Source organism: Sander lucioperca, chromosome 7 (genome assembly GCF_008315115.2).
Source record: "Sander lucioperca isolate FBNREF2018 chromosome 7, SLUC_FBN_1.2, whole genome shotgun sequence".
In the NCBI taxonomy this organism is placed as follows: domain Eukaryota; kingdom Metazoa; phylum Chordata; class Actinopteri; order Perciformes; family Percidae; genus Sander; species Sander lucioperca.
In genome coordinates this window covers 1,882,406-1,898,143 of record NC_050179.1, presented here as the reverse complement: position 1 = coordinate 1,898,143, position 15,738 = coordinate 1,882,406, and the positions used below count along the sequence as shown (strand labels likewise).

The 15,738-nt window shown below is 41.2% G+C and overlaps 1 protein-coding gene across 2 annotated transcripts in view; it reads left to right on the top strand.

Moving 5' to 3' along the window:
* The window catches only part of LOC116038603 (neural-cadherin-like), a 99,029-nt gene that overhangs the window by 31,183 nt on the left and 52,108 nt on the right, over window positions 1-15,738 (top strand). For both annotated transcript variants that reach the window (XM_031283125.2, XM_031283124.2), the window contains 4 exons: window positions 8,573-8,770; window positions 11,785-12,010; window positions 12,946-13,150; window positions 14,295-14,406. In XM_031283125.2, coding sequence (XP_031138985.1) covers window positions 8,573-8,770; window positions 11,785-12,010; window positions 12,946-13,150; window positions 14,295-14,406 — 741 coding nt within the window. The remainder of the gene's footprint in view (window positions 1-8,572; window positions 8,771-11,784; window positions 12,011-12,945; window positions 13,151-14,294; window positions 14,407-15,738) is intronic.

Genomic DNA, 15,738 nt, shown 5'->3' with positions numbered 1-15,738 from the left:
TGCAGAATCTATTGGTCGAATTACAATTTTAACACAATAGACCCTTTTCACAGCAGACATTTTGTCTTGTCAAAGCATTAAAAGCACAGCTGGAATGAATAGCATTAATGATAGCTGCATACCATTACGTGAGCCAGGTACAGGGCTTTGGTTATTTGCATGCTCACTCACTGACATGGCTCAGTGGGACACCTAATGGAAAGAGCCATTGTTAAACAAATAATCTAGAAGATTTTCATTTAAATAAATGTCTGTTAGGTCACTATCTATCGCCGAATGACTTAACACAATGGTGGCCCATTGATGAAACGCCTTGCATTTGCAGTATGAAGAACTGGGTATCTGTGTCGACCGGGAAAAATTACGTGTGGGTGAAGGAATGTGGTTGTGGAATCGCGTTTTCCATCTCCCAGAAGTTGTTGGCCCTCGCTCGCTCCTAAACTGCCAGCTGACTGACATCACACAGGTGACCCTGTTTGAATCTAAAGTTAGATCCAAAACACACCTGCAATTACCGCTCATCATCATAGATAACGGAGATTCGCCAAAGAGAACGAAACGGAGTGTAACTTCAATGTTATTGCTATCACCTGTGGTTTTCCTCCTTGTCAAAATGTCTGCCGTGAAAATGGACTACGCAGATACAGGTATATAGCCAGTGGTTCAGGTTCAGAAGGATACTTCTGTTTTAGAGTTCACAGTTGTTTTACTATAAATACATAATTAAACACATAATTGTAAAGAACTTAAACGTTTTATAAAAATCTCCAAAATGTGCTTCATGGCCGAACATCATCATCATGACCATATTTGCCAATGCTAGCTACAAGTATAAAAGCTCACTGTGCGAGCTACTGTCTACAGCTGTAAGATACAAACATCATCTAGTGTCAACTATTGACTTAAATGATTAAATGCAAAATGCCAAAACAAAGGAATACCTTATACAATATATATATATATATATATATATATATATATATATATATATATATATATATATATATATATATATATATATATATATATATATATTTAGCATTTTGCATTTAATCATTTAAGTCAATAGTTGACACTAGCGACAGACACGGAGCACGGGCAGACAGGGAGTGAGATGACATGTACTAAAGTTGGTATCAAATAACGTTGCAATTACACTGGGACGCTAGACTTTTCTTTTTAACACTGAATGCTTTTGTTCTTGCATGTATAAGAATAACTGTTTGTGTGTGTGTGTGTGTGTGTGTGTCTCTGTGTCTGTGTGTGTAGGCAGTGCCTGCAGTCTTATGTGGGTTTAAGCCTCAGATGGAGGATCCCAAAGAGAGAAGAATATATTATAGGCCCTTTCATTGAGAATGTGCGACTGCTTATCTGTGCTTGTCTGTGGCTCTGGAGGCATTAAGTATCACTAAGCAAATGTGGCACTATTTCTTTTTTTCCTGTTCTGGGGGTGGCAGTAGCTCAAGTCAGTAGGGAGTTGGGTTGGGTTGGGAACCGGAGGGTTGCTGGTTCAAGTCCCCACACGGACCAAAGTATGGTGGTGGACTGGTAGCTGGAGAGGTGCCAGTTCACCTCCTGGGCACTACCAAGGTGCTCTTGAGCAAGGCACTGAACCCCCAACTAATCGGGGCACCTTTCCATGGGCAGCCCCATCACTCTGATATGACAATGTGTATAATAATAACAACAGAGTGAACACATTGTAATTTCCCTTGCAGGAGTATAAATTATTATTATTATTATTATTATTATTATTATTATTATTATTATTATTATTATTATTATTATTATTATTATCAAAAACAACACCTATGCAGTGGGTCATTGGTCAACGTATGTGTTTTTTTCTTTGGTTGTCTCTCAATAAACAAGCTATTTTCACTTACTGAATGCAGAGATTAAGGCTCAGGATTTACCACAGAGCAAAGTCAGTGCATTCATTATTGAATGTGTATTACTGTGTATAATGAATTAGATGAAAACATATCACAGATAGGAAAAATGGGTTGCAGAATTGAAAATATTGTAAAAAGTAATTTTTAACATTTCAACTGAAGTTATTTGACAATGCAAAGGCCGTGCAAATAAATCATAGGCAATAGTAGTTGAAACTTAAAATATTTCAGCTAAAGTATATATCCCTTCCCTGAAGGCTATATGCCGTGCCAGTGTATCTCCATTGAACACTTGCTCCTCTCTAAATCCTCCTCTGTAATGCAAGTTAATAGAAGTGAATAGGGCACATTTTTCTCTGCTCAAAGCAATTAAACAAAAGAGAATGAATAACTTTTGTAATTCTTTTGGCTGAACTACAAACAAAAAAATGAGCCCACCAGAAAAGAGACTATAGCTGCCTGTGTCTGATAGGAGACAGCCATCCGTCTATCGGTACATCCATCCATTTATCCAAAACCACTTATCCTGTTCATGGTCATGCAGTGTTTGAGCCACCCCAGCATCCATCTGTGATGGTGAATCAGTTTAGAAGTTCATGAGACTCGACCAGTCTTGTTTCAAATATATTTATTGTGAAACATTTCATTCAACAAAGGAGTTTGCATGGCATTTACATGTTTCCTTAAGAATAATCAAAACAACAAAAAACAGTAACAGACATCATACAAATAGTAACAGAAACAGTGACAGACGTAATACAAATTGAAATATACAAATAAAAACCTGACATAGCTTACCACCCCCTCCCTTTAACTCCTCTAAGGATCCCTTTCTTCAGTTACCCACCCCTCCCACCCCAGGAGTGTATTCTTACTCATGTCTTTCGACCAGTCTTAATCTCTGAGCGCAAGGACAATGAATTAATTAAGCAGAGAATACTTACGTACACAAACTTTTGTGGAGAAGAGTGGATTCAAATTGAGGAAACAAAATTTCGTATTCGAGAAGGCAAAAGCTCCTCCTGCCTCCTTGTGGAGTCAGATCTCTATAGATTAGTGCTGCAAATTACAAAACAACACCACAGTATTGTTTATTGTGATGCATTACTTCAACACATATTTCTGATTGAGCGCTTGTCACCCTGAAGGCTACTTGTTGGCCAATTCTGTTTAAGTGAATGAGAAATGATTTCGCAAAAGTCACACGTTTTTCGTCCACACAAGTTAGAATCTTAATGTCCAGTAAGGGACTGTTCGTTATTTATTTTAGGGGCCACCGGAGGAGTTTTGGGATATCTAGTCAAAATAGACCTGACCCTCCCTTCACCAGCAATAAATTTTGGATGACCCTCCAAAATGATTTGGAAAAAAGGGATAACCCTCCACAGCAATTTATTGATGCCTTCTGTACTGGTTTGCGCTTGGCACAGACATACAGGTAGCCATTGTTTTTTTTTACAGCCATGACATACGTGACTAAACCTCTGCATTCTCATCTTACGCATCACACTCCTCTGTTATGGTGTGGTGGCCATTTCAGTAGATTTACTCATTGACATTGTTGTGGAAACACAATTAGCATGGAAACTAAATGCGCACTTCCTGCATTACTGCATTACTTCAAATACTAAGTTACTCATCTAGTGAACTAGTATTCACATGAAATAAAACAATAAAACATTGAGACCATTCAGCAAAGCACACTGGATAATAACAAATTCAACACTGGTTGCTATGGACTCGTCACTAGGCTTCCTCAGTCATTGTATATTTTAGCACATAGGTAAAGCTGCCAAAGCTGAACATTATCCAAAACTCCATTTCTCAGACGAGCGTCAATTTGGGAGCTTGCATGCTACCGAAAGGATATTTGAGTCAGGTATGGCTGCAGCCTGGAGACCTCCCGTCTCATGCCCTCCCGGCTTGGTGCAGTCCGCAAGCTTTGACTTTTCAAAATAAAAGCTTGCGTCTGGTCAGTTATGTTTTCATAATGTTTTCATGTTTTGGATGTTTTTGAACTAAACAGTACGGCAATCATGCTAATGAATAAAATTATTTTTTCATCAGATGTCTTAGTTACAACACGATGGAGCTAGCAAAGCAGTTTTGTGTTTATATGTGCAAGCAGGATTTATTCAGTTTGGGAAATCCCACGGTCTCTAAAGCTAAAGCTCAAATTGTCTGGCTGACTAAATAGGGAAGGACCCATCTGCTAGCGATAGGAGCCGAGACTGAGAGAGCTACATGGAGCTACGTGGATAAATATGCTCCAAACAAGCCACTTTGAAATGTTGCTATTCTCATGAATACAAAAATTGGGTGACCCTCCCCCCTAGACTAAAAAAAATTGGATGACCCTCCCCTCAACAAAGAATAAAAAGACATGACCCTCCCCTATTTTCCTCCAGTGGTCCATTCCATAAATACCGAACGGTCCCTAATTTGCTTCTTCTCATGTACTGCATCTTGGTGGCCATTTTGAAAATGATTGTTCTTTAAATATTTATAATTTTATTTAAAATTATTGTGAAAGACATGAAGCTTTAAAACCTGGTCTTCTTGGGGGGCCTCTAAATGTCTGCCTTAATAAACTCATTCATATTTGTTACGTGTCTATGTTACATTTATGACTTGTTTTTCCATTAATTGCAAATGTAAGCTGTGCCACATTTGGTTCTGCCAATATTGTTGAAAGTGGTTTGCAGATATAGTGGCTAAAAGACACACACTGGCCAGATTTGTTTGCAGAGATGCAGATTCAGAGTATCAAATGTGCAGAACTTGAAGAGTTCTACCATTTGTATTTGTTCTGGGTTGAAAATGCCTGCATGTGTGTTTACATGGTTATTGTGTCAGCCAATCTGAGCCGCAGAGTCCAGAGTGTGTGGTTTCGGGATCCCTGAGTTAATAGATTTCTGTCCCCGGTGCTTTTAGCGTGTTGATCTCCTGCTGACGGCTTCACACTCTGCTTTAAGCACAGAGATGGGGCTGGGGGTTGGGGGGGTGTGGGCGGCTTAGAATAGAGCCTCCTTAACACTGCAAACATTTGGTTAATGTACCTTATTACTCCCCCATTGAGCTGATTTTCACTTTCCATTCACTCGCTGCCCAAAAAGCACCTCTGAAATTCCATGTCTCGCACGGGCCATTGATATTTATGCTTGCAGACGCAATTTGTTTAATTCCACACAGAAATACTCTATCTTAATTTCCTCCCTCATGGGATGTAGGAGGAACAAGGGGTCCATAAGAAGACCCTCTGATATTAATTACACTGTATGTTCTATATCTTAATTCCTCCTCTTTGTGCTCTGCTACTGCATGTTTTCTTTCCAAACATGGATGCTGCCAGCATCTTTTGTTGTGCTACGCTGTTTGTTTTTTGCTTCCCTTGTGCTCTTGTCTCTGTAATGTTATTTTACGTTCTCTGCTAAGCATCACACAGTACTCCATCCTCCATGCTGCCTGCCTCTTCCTCCTCTCTTTCTCATTCTCTCCCTCTGTAGATATTTTTGTTTCTGTATCTGTGCCCCTCTACTTCACTCTGTTTCCTCTCATCTCCTTCCCACACACACACACACACACACACACACACACACACACACACACACACACACACACACACACTCAGTGTCCTTGTACTGTGGGCAGTGTACATGTGCACAGAAGCACTTGAGACAACTTTTTTATTTTATTTTTTTTCATACCGGCAAGCCACTTAGCAGCTTTATATAGCAACTACCCAAGGAGAGGATTAACGGCAGTAAACATCAACAGACAGGCTTACAGTGATATATAGAGCACACACACTCACGCGCAACTCGCGCTCACACACATGGAAACACAGCGCACTTGTTGTAGTCGCTGAGCCTACGCAAAACAAACAGTGCACCCCTGTTGTCCACCTTTTTTTGCGGTACATTGTTATGTTAGTCATTCAAGCAGATTCTGTTATCCTTATGGGATTGTAGCGTACAGTACAAACCGGCTTATCATCACACTGAGCGAGCAGAAAGCATATTTGACTTTGAAAAATCCAGTGGAGCCTGTGTGCCGTGTGCCTCGCCTGGTTATTTGATCACATCTTTTGTCTTGGTCAGGTGGGGCAGGTTGTGTCGATTCGGAGCTCATGGGGCATCGCTCACAGCCGCTCCGTACTTAACTCACCAGATCAGAGAGAAATCGCACACATTTGCAGCCTCAGAACATGCAGCGTGCACTCTCGCTCGCCCGTGCACACATGCTGTCTCTCTCCTCACAAACACGAGCACTCACACACTCGTGCATTCTTCATTATCATTCCAGAGCTGATAGGCTCTAATTATCTGCCTTGGCTCTGATTAGTCTCTCTGTAACAAGCTAATTAGATGGAGCCTTGTAAAATCATCACCACCATTACCACAGAGACATGGTTTGGAAAGACACCAACAAGCAGAAAGCAAGGAATGTGTCTTGCACTGCTCGCTGCAAAGATTTGATAGTCAACTAAATGTTAAGTGGTGGAGCTCTGATTTCGTTTTGATTAAGTGCCTTTTAAACCCCTCTACTTTGCAAAAGAATCTTTCTCCTTTTCCCTTTATTCATCACGAAAGGATTGTTCCATCTTACAGGGCAGGATGATCTGGCTTAAATTGCATAAATTGCTGCTGTCGACATTTCAGGAGATAGCATCTGAACATTGATTAGTTTTTCTGCCCCCATGATACAGTGGCTATTTATCCAAAACGAACTATCGTCAGATGCGAGTCAGAACTTTTCTCTGCGCAGAGCAACTTTAAAGCCTGAGCAGAAAGCTAGATTAATTCTCTCCTTTAGCTTCTTCCTCTCTCTGTTATTATCCCTGGCCTCTAACAATCCATTTTAGGAGCTGTCACACACTATTTAGCTATTGTGTTTCAGTTGTGAACACTCCAGAGCTAGTCTGCAGTGCAACGGATTGTATTTTCCATCAAAATGCATCTTAACTGTAAGCTAGTTAAAAAAGAACTAGGAATTGTGATCTCAGCATCTCTTTTTTGCTTTACAACTCATTTGAGCAAACTCGACTGTAGTTCCTGTAAAAGATTTATTTCAGCAACTCCTACGGTTTGAAGACTTTATACCATTTGCTGTATGCATGTACTGCTCATTACCAATGTATAGTTTTCTATTATCGGCTATTATCAACTTTGAAGAGAGATTATGTTACAGAATATTATGGAAACCAGCAAGCTAGGACTGTTTTGTACAGCACATCTGTTGTGTCAGCCTCAGCTAGTAAAAGGATGCACGGCAAACTCCTGCTGCTTTTGTCTTGGATTAAAAAGTACATATATAGCCCGTGGTCACACACAGGAGAGCTTTTCCATAATGGGATTTGTAATCCATAGTTACTTTTAGCCCTTAGGTAACTCACCGCTGTGCGTAAGTGTGCAATGGTGTGTGTTTGTGAAAAAGACAGAGAAACAGGAAGATGGAAAGAGACAAGCTAATGTCAGCTACATCAAGTGTGCAAGCATGTGTCTGGGTGTGAAGAGATTGACTTGCCTGTATGTCAAATCTTTGTGATTGTGTTCATATCTGTGTGTGTGTGTGTGTGTGTGTGTGTGTGTGTGTGTGTGTGTGTGTGTGTGTGTGTGTGTATGTGTGTGTGTGTGTGTGTGTGTCCTGGCAGGGGCTTGTTCTTCTCTGGGGTAAGGCAGATTGCCTCTGTGGATCGCAGCCTACTGAACTGCTTGGCAGCTCTTCTGACATTCCTTCATGCCACACTGACACAAGATCACAGCCAATATTTGTGGAAATAGTGTCTTAGCTCACAGTTCTGTGGCTTGCTCCACTTTCTACTCAAAAAAGTGTGACACTGTCAGGAGTTTTTTGTGCACATTGTTTCCAGATTGTGTCATTGTATTTAATGGGGAAAGCGATCCCCTACTATCAGTTCCAGCAAAAAGCACGCTACGCTCCTGTCATAGAGACTGCAACGCAGTTGTACACCGCTTCTCCTTGGGCGCTGCTGTGCACTCTTGCTGTCTGCATGTTCATGTCGAGCGAGTTGGTAATTAGATTCCTGGAATCTTTGTATTCACTCCAGCGAGGCAGTGTGCAGGCGACAAAATGCCTGCAGCCATGAGGCATCATCCCTAAGCCCCTGTGGGAAGATCAAGGTAGCTTTACACAGACTTGGTAGATGAGACTGTGGCTGAGTCTGTCTCCCGCGGGAACCTGGGTGTCTGGATGCCTGGATGGGAGCATTGATAGAGAATGGATGGGTGACGTCACATCCCCCAACCTCCACCATGGGAACAAACAGCTATTCTGACATCCACTTAGAACAATCTCCCAAACCCTGTAGCTATGGTGAAGCAAAAGGAATGGAAAGATAGCAGCTAAATTGCCATTTTAAAGATAGTGTGGTAATTGACTTTGACCACAACTCTGACTGACTGTGGACTGTTTTGACATCAGTTCCACATTGCATATACAGGAATGATTAAGATTTATTCCAATCCTGCAGCATAATGTTGTGCCATCTACTGTAGATGATTTATATCTCACATACCTGTACCCTCAGTTGACTCGCTGCTTGTTGGAGCTTCGGATTCCCCTGGCTGCTTGTCTCCACTCTACACACGCACTTACATGACAGCTGTCACTTTCAGTAACCACAGCTTCATCACTATATCTGCTCTATCCCCCAGGCCCAAACTGGTACCTGAACAAGGTAAAGCTTAAGATCACTGATGTCAACGACAACGTCCCTGAGTGGAATATGAAGCCGTACCCATACCTGGCTGTAGTGTCCCCTGAGGCCCCAGCAGGAATGTTTGTCTACCAGCTCCAGGCTCACGATGGGGATGAAGGCAAAAGCGGAGAGGTGGAATACTTTTTGTCAGATGGTAAGCTTTCTGCTGTTTATACACACACACACACACACACACACACACACACACACACACACACACACACACACACACACACACACACACACACACACACACATGAGATGTATAGGAGGGGAGTGGTATTAAAACAGGCTGTGTTGTTGACAGAATAGGCCTTGGAAATGAAGTCAAACACAACAGCCACAGGCGCTCCCACATTCATTCATTCATACATTCATACACTCTTTAGGTGTCCATTAGTTTCTCTGTCTCTCTGTCACCCTGTGTCTCTCTGCCTCTGTATCTCCATCCCCCTCTCTCTCTCTCTCTCTCTCTCTCTCTCTCCAACACATACACACACAGCCAGAGGCCTTCAACACATTGTTTATGAACTTATCTTGCACTCTTGTCTATCTGTCTGCTTCTCTCTGTTTCATACACACACAGAATCACGCAAGCACTCATACATACAAAAACACGAACACACACACACACACACACACACACACACACACACACACACGCACACACACACACACACACACACACAGTGGGCTGTTGGAAGGCTGCCAGAGTGGTAGACCCCCTGGTGGTTAAGGGGATAGAGGTTTGTTGGCATGTCAAATATGGGGGGGATGTGCTAATCTTGCCAGTGGGGCTTTACAGAAACACTACTGACTTCCCTTTGACTCACATTAGTCCATCGCACAACTCCCTTATGTGTGTTTAACCACAATTACCACAAGGTACCCATGGTCAGTATGATCATGCTGAAAACTCTTGCAGCAGTGAGGTTTACCTCCAAAACCTTCAACAAACTGAGTAGTTTCCCTTCAAGTATTAACCTTTCAAATGTATTTATTTAACCCTCTTACGCTGCGCTTAACTTTTAAGACCTCGAGAGGATGAGGGTAGCTGGCCTTTTGATGAGCGAGGTCAGTCTGTCTGATCCCGTTCTTTAGTATTTAACAGTAGTGGGAAAAGTAGATCTTTTATTTAAAGGTGCCCTGTGGAATTAGAGCTTATATCGGGCCCAAAAAATCAAGCCTGACCCTACCCGAGCGTGTGCACGTTGCGTCCGAACCCGGCCCGGCCCGACACATTAACTGTAATTATGAGCCCGAGCCCGATTTAAGCCCGACATTTTTTTAATACGTGGGCCGTTATAACTGACGTTCTCAACTACAATTCCGAGTTGTTTGAACTACAGAAATCTGTTTAGAATTATCTTAATGAATAATGCAACAAGGATGAAGCATGTAAACTGCGCTGTTTGTTTATTCAGACTGGAATGGATCGCAAATGGATCCGAATGAAGAAATGTAAAAAAAACTCTAACCTAAACTCGACCCTATAGCTGCTCCCTCAGCCGAATAGTGAGGGTAACAGATCAAGGCAGCAACATAATCTAAGCCCTGGAACCATATGGGAGACTTTCTTGTCTCGATCACCTAATTAATATTGTCCTTCGGCACGGTCTGCATGCTGATGCACTGGCCGACAACAGTGCTGTAGATGGGGGAGACACGATGTAGCACAGTTTACCTCACACTCAAGTCAGTGCAGGACACCCAGAGCTACGGGAGAAGCTGGAGAGGCATAGCTTTCTCCCCACCAAATAAGACTAATAAAGTAATGATTAAAAAAATACAAATGCTTGGTCAAGGGCCCGGCCCGAGGATAGCGGCGGAAAATAGCTCGGGCTCGGGCAGAGAATCTAAACTCTATGTGGAATTGACAAACAAAAGTTATGTTTACATTCAGTGTTTCTCACCAAAACACACTGTGCGTAATAATATGTTGCAAAAGCAAAATCATACATTGTTTACTTAATTACTTTTTTTACTTACTTCTTATTTATTTTTTATTCTATATTTATATCTTATTTTATATTTATTACGGACAACACACATTAATTAACATTTCTGTAAATGTGCCAGTGTTAGCCAGCTGGCTAATTTTCAAATGTAGTCCTTTGGCCAGATGTTTTTAGACCAGAGCAACAGGAAACAGCAAGACATTGGTACAGGTTAAACTATACAGACAGAAGTCAACAAGACACCATAAAGACAGCTAGAGCAACAAATAAGCTTTCTCAATAAGCTATCCAGAGCACAGTTACTCATCAACAGTATCCAAATTCAGTCCAGGAAGCCATGCAAGCATCAAAACACAGCCTAGGTTAGACTGCTTGCAAACACTCTTCTTCTTCGCTGCCTTTAGTGCATTGATACATTTGTTGGTGTTGCGGTGTGATACAAAGAAAACATTTCATTAAAACAAATTCATTAATTAAAACTAATTAATTAATTAAAACTGCTCCTTGTGTTACAACAAGTAAATGTTCTGCAGTCCTGCAAGTACAGAAGTATTATCAGCAAAATGTACTATGCATCAAAAGCAACAGTATTTACTACTTATTATAATGCATACTTCTACTTTATAGAAAAAGCACCTCTAGATTTAACATGAAGTTGATATTTTCTATTTTTAAATTGCCCACACTCCCATTAAATGAGATCCCACTAACAAGTGTTGTCTGTGTATTCACAGCCAATGCGGAAACTTGCCACAGCCAACGCTGTTGTGTTACACTCCACGCCTCTTTTGCTTCCGGAATGCGGGCATGCTATCTAAAATCACACACTGGGGCAGCATTATGCCGCCGTTGTTTGGTTCAGTGTAAAAAAAGCGAAGCCGGCGTAAGCTGAATCTCTGCGTAAAGGAGGCTTATGTTAATTAAATGAGATAAAGTGGAAGATACTTCCCAGTACGAATGTAAGAAAGTACAAATGTGGATACCGAAATTGAGAAGTTTCATAAAGAAAATGTGTTTTCTGGGAGTTAAATACATTCTGTGTATCAGTTTAAAATGTATCAGTTTATGATCAGACACTCACACTTTTGATTACTCTCCACTAGCTCCCATATGCCATTTGGGTAACATTTCTGAGTTAGTATTCAAGCGAGCAGTATTGGATTGGTTTGGATCCAGCACTAGAAAATGAGTTAATTGTGTTTCCCTGTAGGTGGTGACGGCTGCTTTGCAGTGGACAAGAAGACAGGCCAGGTGGTGAGCACAGGGCTGGTGCTTCAGAGGGACAGAGAGTACTTGTTAAGCGTGGTGGCCCTTGACGGCCTGGGCAGCCGCAGTGCCCCCGCCATGCTCTCTGTGGTGGCAGGAGCCAGAGCGCCACAGTTCACCAATAATAGCTACGCCATCTCCATACCAGAAAACACGCCTGAAGGACAGCCGTGAGTACCCCATGTCTTTATATATATATATATATATATATATATATATATATATAAACATTCATTCACTCACACATACATACAACAGGGCTTGTTTGATACAGGAAAACAAATCAAGATATATATTTTTTTCTTTTGTAATGAAATTACAGTCATGTAATATCTTTTTGAAGTCTTTTCTTGTAGTGAAACAGCTGGGGCTTTTATTCAAATGTGGCCTATTCCCTTGTGATTACCACCAAACACTCTTTGTCAGATTCTTTGTTGTTGCCTCAATAGGTATAATTGCCTGTTACTGAAGAATACAGTATAAGAAAGAACAATATTAAAATTGTATTGGCAGTACAGCTCATATCTTTAAATTGTCAAACACTAGGATGAATGCATACATAAAAGCATACTGATTCACTTACACAAGGACAGTTTTACATGTGCCTCACTGTTTAATAACCTACGGTTGTAACAATTAAAACTGAAATGCATGCCATGCATACATGTCTCTGCAAAAACAAGTTCTACAATAACGAATGCAGACATGCATAAAGACACACGCCTGTCTTGGGTGTTGATTTCCAAACACTACCTGTTAAAACTCATGCTGATGAATATTCGATTGGTCACACCAGCGCACTCAAGCACGAATTGACATATCATCATCGCACATCATTAGGGAAAGCAAACTCTCTTAACCGTGAAAACCAACATTGATATCTGCATAATAGTATTACATTATTACACAGAACCGACAAGTACTGATTGACTATGTTTATAGCACATAGTCAATGGGCCATACAGTAATTGATTTCATTACAGCGCAGTGCTGATGTAGGGAAAGAGGATTTCGATTTTAATCCAACATGTGTGCAACTGAAATCAAATGGTAAAGACGTTTTTTTTTTCCTTTCCTTTTCTATCACGTTCTCTTTGTTCTGCAGCTTCCTGGTGGTGTTTGCCATTTCCTTTCAGAAGCAGCAAATCAGCTACAGCCTGCTGATCAATCCCAGTAGCCTTTTCAGCATCCGACAGGAGACGGGGGAGATTAGTCTGACCAGGACGCTAGATTACGAGAGTGACCAGCGACGGTACCTGCTGATGGTGCGAGCCAGCGAAGAGCCCGGCAGCCTCAGCACTGCCACAGAGGTTAGTGTAATTACAGAGTGATACAGGCAGCAAGCATGAGTCACATAAGAGTTCATGCACTCAGGTCAACTAAGCCCAAAGCTGAGGTCCACTGTGATGTTGTATTATTACATTTGTCACACAAGCATTTACTCTTACTGCTGAATTAAACTGAAATAAAAAAGCTGCTTTTGTTGCTGAGATTTGCTGCAGTGTGCTCTACCACTGGACCTTTTACAAAGCTCCCAGACAGACCCGTTTTCACCTAAATGTTATGTGGCGAACAAGTCTGCATTAACGGCAATGATCTGACCTCAGCGGTGACCTTTTGACATCACACTACTTGGCGATAACCACAGAGGAGAAGCAGCAGAGTTTGTGGCTGTCTGCAGGATTGGCATGGCTGAATGGTTTTGAAATGTTAACAAGATTTTTTGTCTGCGGTTTGTTTTCACCCTTTTGTTTTTGTCTGGAGATGAACTTTGTAAAATGCAGCACACACTCTGAGCCACTTGGCATAAGAACTCAATCTGAAAACTTCATTCACAAACGAATATTTCTAGATAAACTATTCATGAATTCAGGATAATTTAAATCATTAAGCCAAAGATTTTGTTACCCAATTATCATGTCACCACAGATTCAGCAGGCAAAATCTCCTTCTGCTCAGCTGCATGTTGTGGAGTAAGAGATGGAAAACCTATCGCAGCTATTTCAGGACTATTACTCAGCTGTCACTTTGCACTTTACACACAGTGGTGACAGGGAGCTTGTAGGGCAGGGGGCGGGGGGGCTAAGGGCCTTTGTCGAAAAAACACACATGCTCAGAACATTTCTATTTTTGACTCAGGAAAACCATGAAGTAGAAGATAAAGGATGTGTTGAACTGGCAACTTGAGAAACTATAAAATGCAATTTAGATTAAGTGTTGGGGTCAGCTTTCTGTACAGAGAATTTTGTATGGTTGTCTCCTGGATGTGAGGGTTATTAAAGAGAGGCTAATTTTGTATTCTGATGATTTTGTCTCTCCTCTCCTCTCCTCTCCTCTCCTCTCCTCTCCTCTCCTCTCCTCTCCTCTCCTCTCCTCTCCTCTCCTCTCCTCTCCTCTCCTCTCTTCCTCTCCTCTCTTCCTCTCCTCTTATCTCATCACACTGGCATTAATCAGGTTCAGGTGTTGATAACGGATGAGAATGATTGTGTCCCAGAGTTCCTCCAATCCATCTACAGTGTGGATGGAGTCCCTGAGACTGTAACCACGGCAACATCCCTGCTGCAGGGTGAGACTCTTCTGACATATTTCACGTATTTCACATCCATCTGTTTCTTTTTGAATTGGAGAGAGAAACTATCCAAAAAGTCACTTTCTCAGCATGAAAACAAGAAATGTATTCTGCCAAAGCGGCAATTCAGACCTTAAGTCAATGTTTTGGCTCATTGTCCCATAATGCTTCCAGTTTTGCACACAGAAAGAAACTAATAGATCTTTCAGATCTGTGATCACAATCTCAAGTATACTGCTACAAAGCCAACGCTGTTTTGTTTTGATTTATTATGTACTGTATGAATGATGGCATGTCAATGTATCTGTTACTGCATGAGGCTACCTTATAATTATCAATTATAAGGCTGAAGGAGTATGTATTGCCATCACCACTGCTTAACTGGAGTGGAAATGTTTCTGTTTAAATTATGTAAGATAACGTGTGTTCCTAACTAAGATGTTTTGCCACTGTCACTGTCACTTTTTTTCTTTTTTGCGGCTTGAAAAAATAACACTTCTGATTGCTTTAAGATACTGTACCTTTGAGATAGAAAAGTACCTATACCGGATTTAAGAATTTTCCACAGTTTCACTCACAAAATAACATGGGCTCAAGGCAAAATACCCTAAGTTCAGGAAAAGCACATTATTCACGAGTATTGTTTTTACATTTAATCTTGTTGACTGTCTATTTCTTGTCAAATGTTTCTGCACCTGTGGGACTTCAGTCCCCCATGGACTGCCGTTAGCGATTTGTGAGAATTTCTGGCTGGGCGATTGTTTCTAGTGGATTCTGGGTGAGAATAAGTAAAGTAATTTAATCTGAAAACATTCAAATACACAGCCTAGAGCGGTAGAAATTGTTGGCACTGCAGAACCAGCGGAAGGAGAAAATGGCACCCAATACAAACCAATGCATCAACAAAAAAATGTAACAACCAGTGCGGTAGGAAGAACTCAGCAGAGGAGAGATCAAAGAGAGAGAGAGTGAAGACATGGAGTCTTTTAAAAGATCTACCATAGACTGTGGCTGATACATCATGAACTTGTAGGACTTTATATTTGAATAAAACTGCCTTACCTTACAGAAGCCCAGAACGCCCTAACCAATCAGATCTATGGGGCAAAAAACCTGAAAAAAAGAGAAAACTATTTAATTTCTTAATCTGCTGGGCTCTACCGCCAACTAATGAAATGTCAAAGTTTTAAGGCACCAAAGGAGTGAAATCCCCATTACCCCATCAGCTTGGGCAAAGACACAGATGAATACTTTACAATGAGGCTATCACTTCAACTTTACCTACTGAGGTTGATGGTGGAGAAGATATACATAATCTTGTTTTAAAAG